At 40.3% G+C, this 15497-nt stretch overlaps 1 protein-coding gene across 1 annotated transcript in view; it reads left to right on the forward strand.

Annotated features, from left to right (window-relative positions):
- Positions 1-2284: 2284 nt before the first annotated feature.
- The window catches only part of LOC308140552 (matrix metalloproteinase-17-like), a 107763-nt gene continuing 94550 nt past the window's right edge, over positions 2285-15497 (forward strand). The window contains exon 1 of the mRNA XM_080510379.1: positions 2285-2521. Within this exon, the coding sequence (XP_080366505.1) occupies positions 2387-2521 (135 nt within the window). The 5' untranslated portion in view covers positions 2285-2386. The remainder of the gene's footprint in view (positions 2522-15497) is intronic.

Here is a 15497-nt window from a genome sequence, read left to right on the forward strand (position 1 = left end):
AACTTCTTGAATAATTACATTTGCATGGTTCATCCTTAAAGACAGTGATGGCTCCAGTCCTTTGGCTGCTCTCTTCTGGGTCGTCATACCAGATTGTGGTCTGCATATTTGACTTGCCATACGTTTTACTTATACTGGAAGGTCTTCCTGATGCAGCCCCCAGTGGGAAAGTAAGATTTCAACTGCAGTCACAAGTTTAAAGAAACCTCAAGATCACCACTACATATATTTAAAGGCAATGAAGTATTAAGGATGTGATGTGAGGTATGTTAAAGAGAAAGGAACATGCAACCTTATTTCTGTTAATTAATTTTATTCAAAATTTGAAAGTTTTTTTTTTTTTTTTCAACTGACCTTCAATTATTTTGCTGTCATTTGTTAACAGTTTTGAATGAATGGGGACAATTGTCGAATTTTGTTCCATAACATATCAGTAAATTTTTTGGGGGGAGTGAGCCAATAATTGTTTCACTATTGTGGCATTTATGTTTTTGCAGAGGAATCCCAAAAAAAAGAGAACATGAAAGCAGTCATGTCTTGAAAAGAAAGTCCGACTTGAAGCAAGTACTAAGTAGTAAGCATCTACTTCCATTATATGATGCCATTTATTTTGATATTCTTTCATTTTCCAGCAAAAAAACACTACATGAAATGTAACAAACATGTTTCAGGTTACAGCAGCAGCCATGATCACTCCAAATATCTGACACTGTCTGAATACAGGTTTTTGCAGGTTGTCTTTAGTCGCATAACCATGACAACAGCTGTCCTTGAACCTGTTAGTAGTTAGAGGTAGGACTACCGATTTAGAGCCACAACCAAAGATACCCTCACAATTCTCTCACGAGTGATGTCTTTCATCTTGGACAGCCGGAAACCGCAGTGTGTAGCAGCCTTTATGATATTCATAATGTCCGTGTTTACTTCAAGGTGCCCTTCAGAACCATGTAAGAATAATGTATCATGATGCTCATATTGTTTGTCAGAAGTAGCAGCAGTGATCAATTGATTATGCATTTTCTTATTATCTTATCAGCAGTGCAACAAAATCCAAGCACCTTTCTCCTTTTCTAGGCTACCATATTTTAATTATCATCCTAACAACTATTATTTTATTCTTCTATTGATGATTCATGATTGAAGTCCACATTGATTCAGAAACCACTCAAATGGTAATTCAAATTCCCTTACAGCTGTTTCAATAAAGTCACACGAAAGATTCAGTGTTGTCTAGAGGAAGTTTAAGAACTGAAATTCAAAATAACAGCACACAAAAAAACTTGAGAAATAGTAAGAACTGTGCCAATCACAATGTGATTCGTTTGAATGACGTGACAGCAGTCACAAAAAATAAGATTTTTAATTATGTGAATATTTATGTAAGCAAATCAAATGTTTTGAGGTATATGTGTGAATATCCAGAATGTGCAACAAAGGATTGTTTTCATGTGAATTTCAGAATATGAACGGGTACAGTCTCTGTTAAACAAATACATTGAAGCAGTCTTAGCAGGTGCCACATTATGAATACATAAATGAGTAGAACATGGAAAAGAGGACAATACAATTAATCTAAACTGTACATGTGCCAGAGTATACATAAATAAAAGGAAATAAAAGGTTTTTGATGCTAAATTAAATAGTGTATAATTTAGATTCAGGGCAATTCAAATTAAGTGCAGTCGAAAGAGAAATAACATATCAAAAAGCACAAGGAGAGAACGTTAAACGCATACTTTTTTATGTTTATGACCTAAATATTTGACGTTCACAATCATTTTTGTTTGCTTGTCTTTGTATTTTCATTTATGCATTATCAGCCGTGGCTCAGAGACTTGTTGGAGGCTTTATGAAAACGTGAAATCCGTAGAGCTCTCTTTTTTTTTTTTTTGTTCTTGTAATAATTGTATCGTGAGGATTTTATTCGGGGCTGATCGCCGGAACTTGAATGGGTTATTGCACTTGGCTTGAGGCTGAGCTTACTCGCGACACAGACACTCGCGCCGCGCAGCTGCTTTCATTTGCGGAGACGCAGCGACGGCGCGTGGAGCTCGCGCCTCTTGCTTGAGGGACGGATCCTCCTCTGATGGACTGTGAGAGCCGTCGAGGAGACGCTGCGTGTCTCTCTGTCGCCCTGTTGAGTTTGGAGACAAGTTTCTTTTTTCTTTTCTTTTTTTTTTCTGTCAAAAGCGAGAAAAAAAAAACTGTCCTCATGGTTGAAACAGTTTCACCGGCTTTAATGTGTTTTATGTGTCTGCGCTCCACAGTGAGGTAGAGACTTTATTATCCGGGCACCGCGCGTGTCAAGCGTGTGATTTATCCCGTGGATGCGGCTGCCGGGGTCGAACGTCTGAGCCCTGCAGGATCAGCCTGTCATAAGAGCATCATGCTCTCCTTGCTTCTTCACGTGTGGATGAGGAATATTTGCGGTGAGATGCTGCTGCTGGTGCAGATCTTGTGCGTGTTGCCTCTGACCGGAGCGGCTCCCTCTCAGACCACCGAGCAGCTGGACACCGGAGTGGTAAGTTTTTTGTTTTGTTTTTTTCGTTTTTTAAAAATGTATCCATATTTGCCTTTCCCTCTCTAAAGTTTTTCTATCATGTGCATGTTCAGATGTTCTTTCCCCCCTGCAAATGCTTCAGTGTAACAGTGCACTCGCTGGGTTTCTCTCTTTTTCTCCCCCTCTCTCCCTTGAGCTACTCTGGAAGGTCCAGAAAAAAAAAAAAAAAAAAGAGCAAGCGCTGTCTTCTCCAAATACTTGCCCTGAATTTTAACAGCGCTCTGCAGTCCCATTCACAAGGCAGGGAGAGTGGCAGTATCTTCCACACTGCGTGATTAAGGGAGAAGAAAACCCTCATCATGTGAACAGGATCTTCTGAGCAGGAATGATCCCATTAAAAAAATAATAATAAAAAAATTGAAAGGAATCAAATTGGTGAATGGTTTTGCTTCAATGATTGATCGACCTCTTCCCACCTTATTCTGAGCACACTGGTGCTTCCTCAGTAATGCCTTTGAAAGAGTCAAGAAAATTGCTGTGTTTCAAACAAACGATCCACTCCTGCTGTGTGGTGGATCAGTGGATTGAACTAAAATAATTCACAGAAAATAGGCAGCTCCATTGATGGAGGACACAAAGTGATTACAGTTGCTGATGAAAAGAGATTTTGATTGGAAAAACCTGTCGTGATTTTCTTTTTGTGTCTGAAGGGGGAAGCCACCCGAGAAGTCATTGCCAGTGATTTTAATACATTATATTTTCATACGCTCACCCGGGAGGGGAGATGGATGTTGAAATATACACCGAATGTAAAGTGGTAAGTGGCTATACATCATCATCTTCGTCTCGGAGCAGCAGCATGTAGCCCACGGTCAAGGCTGCTGGATGCAAAGACGAAGAGCTGCGATGATGACAAGCGGCGTGTGCGTTCACCGCTGTATGTGTTTGTAGATATTCGATGGACGATCAGCAAGGCTGGACACACGTGAGAGAAAATGCAATGTATTCCTTTTAGAAAGTGCAAGTGCTTGGTTTGCCAAAGCTGATTATCATCTTCTTTTTTTTTTAATCCTCAGGGTAGCATTGTTTTTTGCCAGCACTCATCCCTACTTTTTGCTTTCTTTCAGCCACTAAACTCTTTTCTAAAACCTACACATGGGGATTAAGTTTTTTTTTTTCTTAAAGAGAAAAAGAACAAGAGCTCGAAAATAGATGAGTTTGTTTCTTTACTTGTGTTTTCCCTTCAAGGTTTTTACACTTGCGCTTCATCTTTCTTCTGATTTTTCTTTGATTCGCTTCATACTGACAGATCTTGCCCACCAGACAGGTTTTATTTGAACGTGTGCAATTTTTTTTTTATTTTTTTATTTTTTTCCATCGTGGGTGAGCCGAGATAGTTAACATGGTATGTTGTTGGCTTCCCGCAGCCATGGAAGTTATGTAGTAGAAGATATTGTTAAGAACCGTGCACACAGGCCTACAAAGCATCCAGGTTGTCAACGGGTGTGAGAAACAGCACGCTCCGCGATGAGGTGGATGGCAGCAGCCTTGGCATCAAGACATGGTCTGATGCACTCCAGCTTCAAATCAGATATTTTCCTGTTTCTCCAAAAGGTCAATTTGGCCAACTTTGACAACAGTTTCAACAGGGCCGATGCACAATCCTCCCTTTTCTGCTTGCTTTAGCTAAAAAACAAAAAGCCTTGAGGCAGTTTATTCCACCGTGGGAGAAGCTCTGCCACCCTTTTAAATGATTACCTCATTTAATTTCCTGGCCTCTACGTGAATGAAGGCTCCTGTCACTCGGGAATAACCACCTTAGCCCCATTGTTCATACAGCGGGTATTATACAAGAACTTGTTTTTTCATAAAAATCTGTTTGTTCACTAAGGTGTGGGTGCATAAAAACCTTGTGAGGTTTTAGTTTGAAATGACGAAGATTGAAAACAGACGTAGTGCACCGCAAAAAAAAAAAAAAGAAGAAAAATTGACAAATATTTCAACTGTCTGTTTAAATTGTTGTTTTTTTTGCACAAATTCTTCTGTCAAGATTGGATGAACTATGACACACAAGCACAGCAGTGTCACCAGATGAGAAGCTGTGGTAACAGCAGCAATTTTCTACCATTTACTGTAGTGGACAAAATGATATTGGAGGTGGAAACAGTCCTGTATTTAAAGTCCTCTATGCAGCCTGTCGTCGGAGTGGACCTGGAACGTTTTGCCCTGCTTTGTGTGGCCGTAAATAGGCCTCATGGTAAAAGAGAGGCAGTCTGTGCAATAAGAACTGCCATTTCTTCAATATTAACCAGCACTTTTTTTTTTTCCTGGAGCTAATCCTTGTTGAAAGAAACCCATTATGTAATACTCCAGAGGTTAGTCTGGCAGGTGAAGTCTGAATATTATTTGAAAAGCTCAGTTTATTTTTGGGCTGGAGCATTTCATATGTCCACAATGCAACTTTATTTTAACAGCAGTTGGTCTTGCAGAATGGAAAATGCTGAGATGTGATGATACAATATGAAAACGTCAACAACCTTGGTGCACGTGAGGCTGCGCAGCTACAGTTGGAGCACTCGTGTCACTGTTGTGGTGGATGTCCTGCACATGTGAGCATCAGCATTGGGATCTGCAACGACAGAAAAAGGTGGCCTGCTGTGTAGAGCCACATTATCTTTTTTGTCAGTCCCTCAAGTATTTCACTGGACTTTTTTGTGATTGTTGTGAGCCAAAATCACTGATTTTGCTGGAGCTTTTCCAGAATGTTGTGGGTTTTTTTTTGTTTTTCTTTAATGGTCCTCTGTGTCACCTTAACGTAACAAACGAGATTAAAAGGACTAGATATGTGTAATAAAATAGGCTTAGCAAGGGCTCACACAGCTTCTAAAGTTTCAGCGCAGTAGTTTTGAAACATGTAAAAATTTTAAATTTCCCAGAAAATGTTGCCAGAATAGAATATAATAGAAATACTTTCTTAATCCCAGAGGAAAATTCCTTGAAGCATTGATCCACACAGAACAGACAAAGTTGAGACTCAGATAAGACAGGATACAAATTACACAAGTCATTTTAAATATTAATAGGTACAAGGCTTAACGTGACTAACATCATGACCGGAAATATCAAATGAACCAAAACAGAGCAAACCCCAGACGTTATGGAGTCTTATGGCCGCAGGAAGGAAAAACACCATTTGTAGCTCATTTTTAATTAGTCTCTGGGTTTTTTTTTTTCTCTCCGATATTGAAAGTTTATTTTCGTTCACGACCGACACACCACTGCACTGCACGGTGCAGTGGAGTTTGCACCTGCAGTGTGTGAGCACGACATCACAGACGTTGGTGCAGAAAACCAGAATCCAGCCTTCAAAATTTGAGAAAACAATCTCGCTCCACTCTTGTGTAAGACATTTATAATCAGTTTTTCAGCGAGATAATGCACCTTGCTGCACCCCGAAAACTTGTTCAGGAATAGTTTTAGGATCTTTTGAAGTGTTGACTTGTCCCGTAAAATCCCTGGATCATAATTCAATTGAGCATCTGCTGGAAGTTTACTGAAGCACAAGCCTGATTCTTTGAACCCTTCATAGTAATTCTAGCAAGTCCTGTTAATGCTAATTAGAGGTTTGATCTCGAACTTTGACAATGGGAGTGTTTTCTTTTGACGCAATGGCATTAATCCATTATATAGCATTAAATTGTGACATACACTATGTGTGACTCGCATTCAAGGACGGCTCTGTGCATAGATCACCCAATATTGGAAAAGTCTAGAGCCCAACACATATGTGAGTAATGCACATAGAAGGTGGGGAAGAATTGACTTGATTATATAAAATAAACACAAAATACTTGCCCTCCCTTCTGCACCCGAGAGCTTCATAATTGCAGTGGAGCAGAGAAGTGGAAGGTAAAAGTATTGTTAATACAGTTTTAGAAGTTCCTGTAGCTGTAATAGAAACAAATTGTAAAACAATCTTTAAGCCCAACTATGTGTTGCAGACTATTAAGGCTTCTCAAATATCTCAAAGGGTATATTTCAAACTATCCAAAATTGAGTTGTGTTCTTTACTGGGAAATTTCTTAAAATGAAAAAGCATTCAACTAAAACTAACTACTTGCCTGTAAGACATGGTAGTTGTTGGCACAGTGGGTGGGACATTAAAGCTCCAAGATGATGGCTGTTGCATAGATGTCATACTGTGTCTTTACATTTTTAAAAATGGGAGCACTTGGAAAAGAAACATGAAGTACGCTTATGGTCCACCTGAAAAGCGAAATGTACAAACTCCCTGTTCGAGAACCGCAAAGACATGAAAGTGCCTTTCAAGTTTATAGTTTTGAACCCAGCTTGACCGCTCCCAGTGAGTTCCCATGTGAAAGTGCGGCATGGGTTTCTTATTACACATTTTTTTTTTTTTATTCTTTTGGTGTAAAGGAATCGCATTGCTTTTTCTTTGGAAGTTCCAGACATCCAACCACCATGTTGAAAGTTTGAAAGGATGACAGGTTTAGGAAGAAGAAAGTGGACAGCGGAGGTTTAAAGTTGAGCAGAGCTTCATAGCTGATGATTGTTATTCTTGTTATACAATCTTGTAGGTGGAGGGAAATCACTCGAAAACGAATGTGGTCAAGATAAATTTCCTTAGAGATGAGGTTTTCCTACTTTATGTATTGTATAAAGAGTCACATGTTTCATCAGAGCTGAGTCGACCTAAACAGTATAATCCAACTCCGGGCCGTAGTTCATCATGAAAGATGGAGTGAGGTGGGTATCGGTGTCGACAGCTCAGATGATTATTGGTTGGCCAGTGACTGATTTCTTGTCACCGGGGAGGCAGAGGACACACAGGGAGCATCATTCTGCACTACTGGGCGGGCTGTAAAGAACAGATATTATCAGATGATTGTACACATAACTCTCTTGCCGCTGTGGATCTGTGCCCCATGTGCATTACATGTGTGGGTGTTCCTCAGAGTCAGTCTGATCATCGCAGAGGACTTAGAAATATGAAAACAACTGCAAAAATAATCCCCCGTTGTTCACATCCAATTCCGGGACTTAGTTGAGATTCTGAGTCTTATGTATGGCACGTGTCCTCATAAGAACCTCACACTAAGTCCTTTAGCAACTCAGCCACATGCTCAAGCACAGATAAGGAGTGTTCATTTTATATGTTTGCTACAATCCAGCTTGATATATCGCCACAAAGCTTCAATTTGCAATTTCAGCACTTGAGGGAACTGAGTCATAACAACTAAAATGTAATCTGTGCTGTGTTTTCCCTTTCATCATATTATGTTCCTCACGAGGAGAATTTCCTCCACTGAGAGCTTCCAGAGGAACCATTCACCTGAACACGTGGAGCTTACCTTTTCATAAACGAGCATGTACTGACCAGATTAGGGACTGATAAATTACCTAAACTACTCTGCATTCATCTACCTGTGAGGTGTTATTCATTAAGAACCCCCCCCCCCCCCCCATTTTAACAGGTTCAATTGATGCTCTCCGAACCTCAAGGCCATGCAAGCGAGTCTGGAAGGACAACCACAAACCGCCAAAGTCCATTCCTCACTTTCGTTTTGTGGTTTAATTTTGTTCGATGGGAACACCATCTGGCATCAATTCCTGTGGCGTCACTTACTCCCCCTCTCGTGGCCCCTTCTACCTCCCCCACTCAATCCCCCTTCATGCAAAATCGGACAAATATCTTTTCCAGAATATGACATCAAAACTGTTGTTGGTATCCTTTTTGGTTTATTTTGGATGAGTAAAACATTTTAAAGGTCCAACGCACAATTCAGTTGTCAGAGTTAAAAAGATTGGGCCATGAGAGAATCGTTGAAATCTGCTTTAACCAATCGCTCATTTAGCAGATTTCATGGACACCGAGATGTTGCTCGTAAGCCTAGGATCCATATCAGACAGCCATTATGTCTTAACTAACCAATAGAAATGCAGTATGACATGACGCAGTTACGCGCGCTACAACGGAAATACACTGGACAGATGCTCAGACCCACGCTGATCAGCGTATTATCAACAGGGTCTTTTTCCACACACGCTCAGAATTTATTTTACACAAAATGGTTAAATGCAACATAAGAAATGCCGCAGCAGCGAGAATTCCGTCTTTGTTTCATGCCTTTCTTTTTCCTGAATGGATGGTGCACGCTTATGAATCACGCCTATGAATCACTCATCGAATCGGCCCTGATTCAGCTTGCATTGCTTCTCGTGCAGTCTGCAAACATGATTATTTTGATTTGTCTCGTGCAGTGTGAGAGGCTGTGGCACTAAGATTGTTAAAATTGCATAGTGCGTCGAAGCCATAAGGACTGTCGAAATTACATTGAATGTAGGATTTGCTGATGTCCAATACAGCAGTGGAGATGTCCGGCAGATTGGAAATGCGGTGGGAGGAGATTGCATGCCTTACAAACTATTTGACTATGGTGTGATTGATGTACAGGGCAGGCAAGATTAGATTTCTGCTTGTCTGAAAGGCAAGTCACAATCCATACACGATGACGATCGTTCAAAATGTCGGCGGCACCTTAGTGATTTTTATAACTAGCTGTGTGGTGAAGTGGTAGACATCACACGTGAAGAAGCAAAATGGAGGGCTGACATTTTTCTGTTCTTACTAGTTTTCATGGTACCTGTTGACAATCTTCTGAAAGCAAGAGAAGCCTTTCTGCAGGGGCGTGGCGTGTTCTCCTGGTGCAGTGGTCTCCAAACTGTTTCAACCAGGTACCCTTTTAAAAACACGACATTTAAAATTACAAATCAAGGGGAATGAAATAAAAATCACAACCACAGTTCAATTATTTAAAGTGCATCATGTTTTACAATTTTTGCGTTCTTGCATTTCAATTTTCAACATTCAGTGCTTCATAGATATGTCCTAAAAAAAAGATTGCCTCTCTGTTCAAAACTGGCTTTTAACACACAAGCAGTGCTCTTAGAGGAAGAAAAAAAAGTTTGCTGAGCAAAATCATACAGATGAATCAAAAGAGCGCTGCGGTCAGAGCCCATGTCCTCATGCAGCCAGAAACGGGTCAGGTTTACTCTGGAGACGATGTTCATCCCACCCTTCTGCCATGGCTTTCCACTTTGAGGAAAACTTTCCTCCTGGATTTGTGGGTTTTCTCTGGATACACTGGTTTCCTACCACAGTCTAAAATGCCTTAAAAGTGAATGGCTAACAATATAATTGCCTGTGGATTTGAACGTGTGCGTCGTCGCTTGTGAGTGAAGTTGTGCTTAAGCACCTCCAGTCCACCTCCAACCTCAACATTCATTTGAAACATTTTCAAGTGAAAACGTACACGTTTCATTGTGTTTTGAGCATCAGTTTATATGACATCAGTGGTCAGAATCATTGAATTTGCATGTTTTTGAGAATGGCTTCCAAGTTGAAAACATTCTGCACTCGTGTAAGTGTCCAAAAATGCCACTTTTTGAAAACGCTCCTAATGCTGCTACTCCCACACGTGCACCACAGCCATAGTAAATGCTTATAAGACATGAAAATGTAAAATGCCTGTTTGAATAGTAGAATATTTCATAAGGTCACATGTTTTTACTATTTTCCTTTTTGTACATATAACCAGGCCAGAAGTATTCTAATATAATAAATGCTTGAAGTGTACAGCAATGAGTACAGAAATGACTGCCAAAACAATTACGTTTTCGATGATGATAAAATGTTTTAGATGTATTTAATGAAGACAAACTCATTGAATACAAATGTGTTTTACAGCAGCTGTTGATATTTGTCACTGAGTGCTGCATTTCTTCTTTTTTCTCTTTTTGAAGATCAATGTCAACCCGAAGCGCTGGTCGTTTTTTTTTTTAACTGTAAATACTAAACTGGGCTCTGAGCACCTCTGAAACATAGGTGACTTACACTTCAATACACAATAGATGCTTTGAAAACAATTTTTCAATCTGTAAAAAAAAAAACCCAAAAAACCTGCTGTTGTGCTTATGACAATCCAGGCTTTCACTACTCGTCTGCTTTAAACGAATTGTGGCATATGCATGTTTTTCAGGTGATTGAGCAGTTTTCTTAATAATTGTTTCAGCATTCTCAAAATCAACCCCCCCCCCCCCCCCCCAACAGTACCGCCACCCCTCATTAGCACCTGATTTCTCTATATTTCACAAAGATTTTAGTTGTCTTTGGTCTTTCTCCTCCCTTACTTCCCGAGCACTTTCTTTTTTCTTTTCTTTCTCCTTGCACGTTATGGTTCCTCTGATCACACCCTGAGGCTGGTGGATGGAGGAAGCTTAAAGAGGAAATTGAATGCAGTGACAGTCAAGGATCGCTGGACTAAAATAAAATAAGTAAGGGTCAGTGGAACTCGGCAGTAAAAATGGATGCATATTCTGCATAGATATGCATCATGGGGGAGGATTGATTATCCAGTGGTTTGAAATGAGTGATGTGGACTGTGGACGCTTGTTTCTGTGTAAATCTATTACTGCTGTCTCGGTGAGGGTCATTAGAATACTTTTAGCACCACTGTCCCATTTCCCTCAACCAGTGTGACCTCCTGTCTGCAGAGATGCATCAAGGGACTCCTATTCAGGGCGAGGAGATTATTTCAGGAACGATGTCATGTGGGCGAAGATTTGAACGCTGAAGAGAGTCTTATGTCTCCGTAGAGATTGACAGTGAAGGAATGTTTCAATGCGTAACATGTAGCACACTCTCAGCTTCTCGGGAAGAGGGAAAACCAGTCCTTCAGTCTGCTCCTATCCAATCTGTCACCTCAGCTGTGTTAAGCGTAAAAGTTCTCCAGAGACTTGCAAGTTTCTGAGCAGGCTGTCAGTATTGGTGAGGAGTTCGTGACAATTTAAAGAGGGTCTCAAGAGCTGTGACACCTCATTGGCTGCCACTGTAGCAAGGTGTTGGACTGATCTGTGGCAGCTGTAAGACGCGTGCATGCTTTCACACAGGGCGAACATCGATCTCCCAATAAAATCTGACAGGATGCAAGCAGAACTTGATGCACTGGGGGCGGTTCTCCAAAATGGAGTTGTAAAGTTTGGGGAACATACTCCATACTGCTGAATTATTCAAAGCATTGGATTTTGAAACCTGGAAAATCAGTAAACATGAGTAGTCTTGGTGCACGGCTTTTCTAATTGACTGCATATGTGTCCAGACAGACATGTTTTTCTGGTTGTCCACCATTTCCTAGATTCTCTTTTCAGCGATATCTCTGAAACATCTTGAAGGAAATATCTCTCATTTAGGCAACATGATCCCTCTCGCGCAAAGATAAATCCGTTGGGTTTTGCTGGTCAAGCTGTCATTTCATGAGTGGCTTTATAGAATTCCTTAAGAGCGAAACCTTCCATCCTTGTATCTTCTGCATGACATTATCCCACTTAAGGTTGTGAAAGGAGCTGATCTCAGCTGACAAAGGCCAATGGAGAAGTTTCCTATCACATTGCAAACATGCACTCATGCATTCCTGCAGGCAATTTAGTCACCAGTCAACCTCAAATACATGTTTTTGACGTAAGGGGGGGACTGGAATACCTACAGACAAGTTGAATTATACCAACGTAAACAAAAGGTACTTTACAAATGTTTAATTGGAATGGTATTTGCCAAAACTCTCCTAATAAGGCTGTTGGATTAGGATGGTCAGAAATCATGTTTTGTTGAGGGAGTATCACAATTTCCCACAATTCTCCACATTTATGCTGTATCTTCTCTGTGAAACCATTTTGTTCCTCAACAGTCCTCAGTGTCTCTATTCAACGAGTCTTCACAGTCATTGATGTAAACTGCAACCTTACTTGCCTCCAGGCAGCGATGGAAGTTTTATTTCATGAGAAAGCAGAGAGAAGTGTCTCATCTTCAGGGTTAGGAAAGTGTCGTTCCATGTGTTCCTCACCAGGTCTTATAAAGTTATAATTGTGAAGCGAAGATGAATACCACAGTGATGAACAAAGTCCAATATGCAAACGAATCATTTCACAGCTGTTGCTTACATTTGCTTGTATGTGTGTCTGTCGATGAGTTCAATACCTCAAGATTTAAAGCGTGCTTAAAGTTTAAGCTGGGTTCATTCTAAGAGCTGTTGGGTATTCATTTTTTTTTTTTCTTTGTTCTGCTTTTTGTGCAATGTGCTATTCTTTGTGAGGCAAAATTCACTGTATTTAAAAGTCACTGCTTGAAGCGATTGGATGACATTTGGGATAAATACCAGCGTCATTTGTAACTTTTGATCTGCTGTTATAAAACTTTTAATACCATTGATGAATGATAATATGAAATAGAATTTATTCTTTAGTCAAAATATTTAATCCTTTTTTTGTCTGTACATTCAGTGATACGCAGCAAATAAAAAGCTAATCTTATGTTATTCATCTTTCCCAATGTTTCAATGTATAAAGTCAACTTTATTAAGGCAACAGTTTTTTAATTGCTGTGAATGCTCGAATATTTTCAAATCAGTGCCATAGAGTTGGTTTGATAATTAGGGATGACGGGGTTAACCTAAGAGGAGCATAGGACATCTACAGAAATGTGCCACTCTCAAATGATCTTGAGCTAATCTGCTGATTTTATTGTCAGTCTGACACGGTGTGTCACAGTTCTTGTTCTGCTGAACATTTCCAGGTCTGTTTTGGGGTGGCACCATTTTCTCCTGCCCTGCGGGTTCGAAGAGGGCGCTCGCCTTGTGACACAGTCCTGGAGTGTGTGCCAGATCCACTTTCACTTCCTTCTGTGTATTTGGTGTACCATTCGGGTAATCTCACATAGATTTTCATCACGGATTACCAAAGGCCGTCCGATCCCAAGGATGGAACTCGGGCACTAGATAACAAACACCTGGACCCGGTCTGTGATGTTTTTGGTAAAAGTTGTAGATCTTCAGCTTGATCTCGCTTTACCAATTCTTGCCTGCACATCTTTTTCAGAGCCACCATCAGTAGAAATCCTGCTGCCTAGATAAGTAAAGGAAAGTACATTAATATGGACTTCATTATCCAAGGTAATAGGGTTATGGCTGGTGTTGTTGGTTGTATGCATAAATGCATAAATGATAAAAGGAGACAAGAAATGTACTTGTGTACTTAGTTTCCCAACAGAATATGGTGGAAATTGCTGAAATACAAGTTGAGATGGAGAATTACATATTATGACAAAGAATCAAGTCTTCCATTTCTAAAAAGTTGAAGGCCTTCGGCTCAAAAGATTAGTGGGTGTTTTTCAGTACATTTGATATCCTGCTTCATCTGTGTGAAGCAAGTACAAAAGAATGATATGGATATTTATAAGGAAGTAAAGAATACACAAGTGGTGTATCTAATCGCAATTTAAATCTTCACATCACATCTCACAATTTTGCATGGCAGCGTATTCAAACGAAAGAAAAAAACTCGAGACAACACAATTGGGAAGAAAAAAGGCAATGATGCAGGCGGCTGATGAGCGCCAGCGTCTGGCACATAAATGGGCAGAATACAAAGTTGTAAGAAATGTGTGCTGTTGTGTTGTAACAGCCTGCTGTCATTTGCATTTGATTTAATCAAAGTAAATGGTCGTGCATAATGGCGCTGTGCTCGGTCGCAGCCTTTCTCAAATTGGAGCCTGTAGATTTATCAACGCGTCTGTCTTGCTGGCTTCAGACGGCTGTGGGCATTTAATGAACTAATTTCACACATATAGCATAGAAAACAGATGCAGGCAACAGACAAAGTGAGTGTCACTCCCTAACTTAAAGGCAGGGTAATTTATGAAGACTGCTGCTTCAGCCACCATAAACATGAAGTTTCTCAGAAAATGTAGCTATGTCGACAGTTTGTGATTTATTGATAAATGTGAGTTGGAAAATCAAGTATGCTTGTCCTGTAAAACACCAAATCAAAAATCATTGCCTGGTGTCGGAGAAACATTGTGTGCATCAGTTTATAGCTCCAAAGAAATACAAGCTGGAATTCAAATTCAACTCTGGGTCCTGGTGTTTTCAGTGTGTGTCTATCAAAGGACGCTTGCTTCACCTGACTGAGCAGTTTCTATTAGCACAAATTGTAAAGAGCCAGTCCATGTCGCCATACGCAAGCTGTGTGACTCTTTAGACCCTGCACATTGTTACTGATCACAGTTGGTATGGCTTCTGTTCCATTTCTCTGTTGGACCACTTTTATTGGTGGGGCTCCCAACATTTCTGAGGATCACTGCCTCCCAGAATTCCCCTGCACCATATACTGGTAGTGCTGTCTGTGTTTCTATTCCATTCACATTTAGTTGTGTTTTATCTGTCATTTGTCTGTCTCCACTTGTAGCTTAATAGTGTTGTGATGGTCCATCGTGTCTGGTATTTGTATTTATGGCTCATACACCCTGTACTGTTTGGTCTTCCATCCTTCTGTCCCACATTTTTGTCAGTTTTGCATTACTTTATTGTGTGTATCCTATCCATACTTTCTGAACATTTGCAGCCTTCTGTGACACTGGTCACTAGACCTGTTTTAGATTTCAGTCAATAAACAATGTTTATATGATGGAAGGGTCTGAGCTAGTTTTCTAAGTTGAAGCACTGACGAAAAAAGAAATGATTCTGAACTTGACAGATTGGAGCTGAAATTGTCGGGGTTTTCTCTGGGCGTGAGCAGAATAGACAGGCTTAAGAATGACTCTGTTGGTGGGAGAGCTCATATCGGCCAGTTTTGTGGGAATGTGAGAGAGATGAGATTGAGATGGTTTTGTCATGTATATGGAAGTGATTATTTTGCTGTAGGAAAAAGAATGCTGAGGATGGGTGGGCAAGGCAGGAGCAGAACAGCAAGACCAATGAAGAGATTCATGGATTCAGTGAGGATTGATATAGGAGCCAGAGAGCATTGGAAAAAGATGGTTTGCTTTGGCAAAGCCTAAATGGAAAATGGAGAAAGAACATCTCTAAATGCAACCACATGATGGAAATTGATTTCAAGCGCTCATTTAAACTATATCTTTTATTCT

This window comes from Blennius ocellaris, assembly GCF_963422515.1.
Source record: "Blennius ocellaris genome assembly, chromosome: 15".
NCBI lineage: Eukaryota > Metazoa > Chordata > Actinopteri > Blenniiformes > Blenniidae > Blennius > Blennius ocellaris.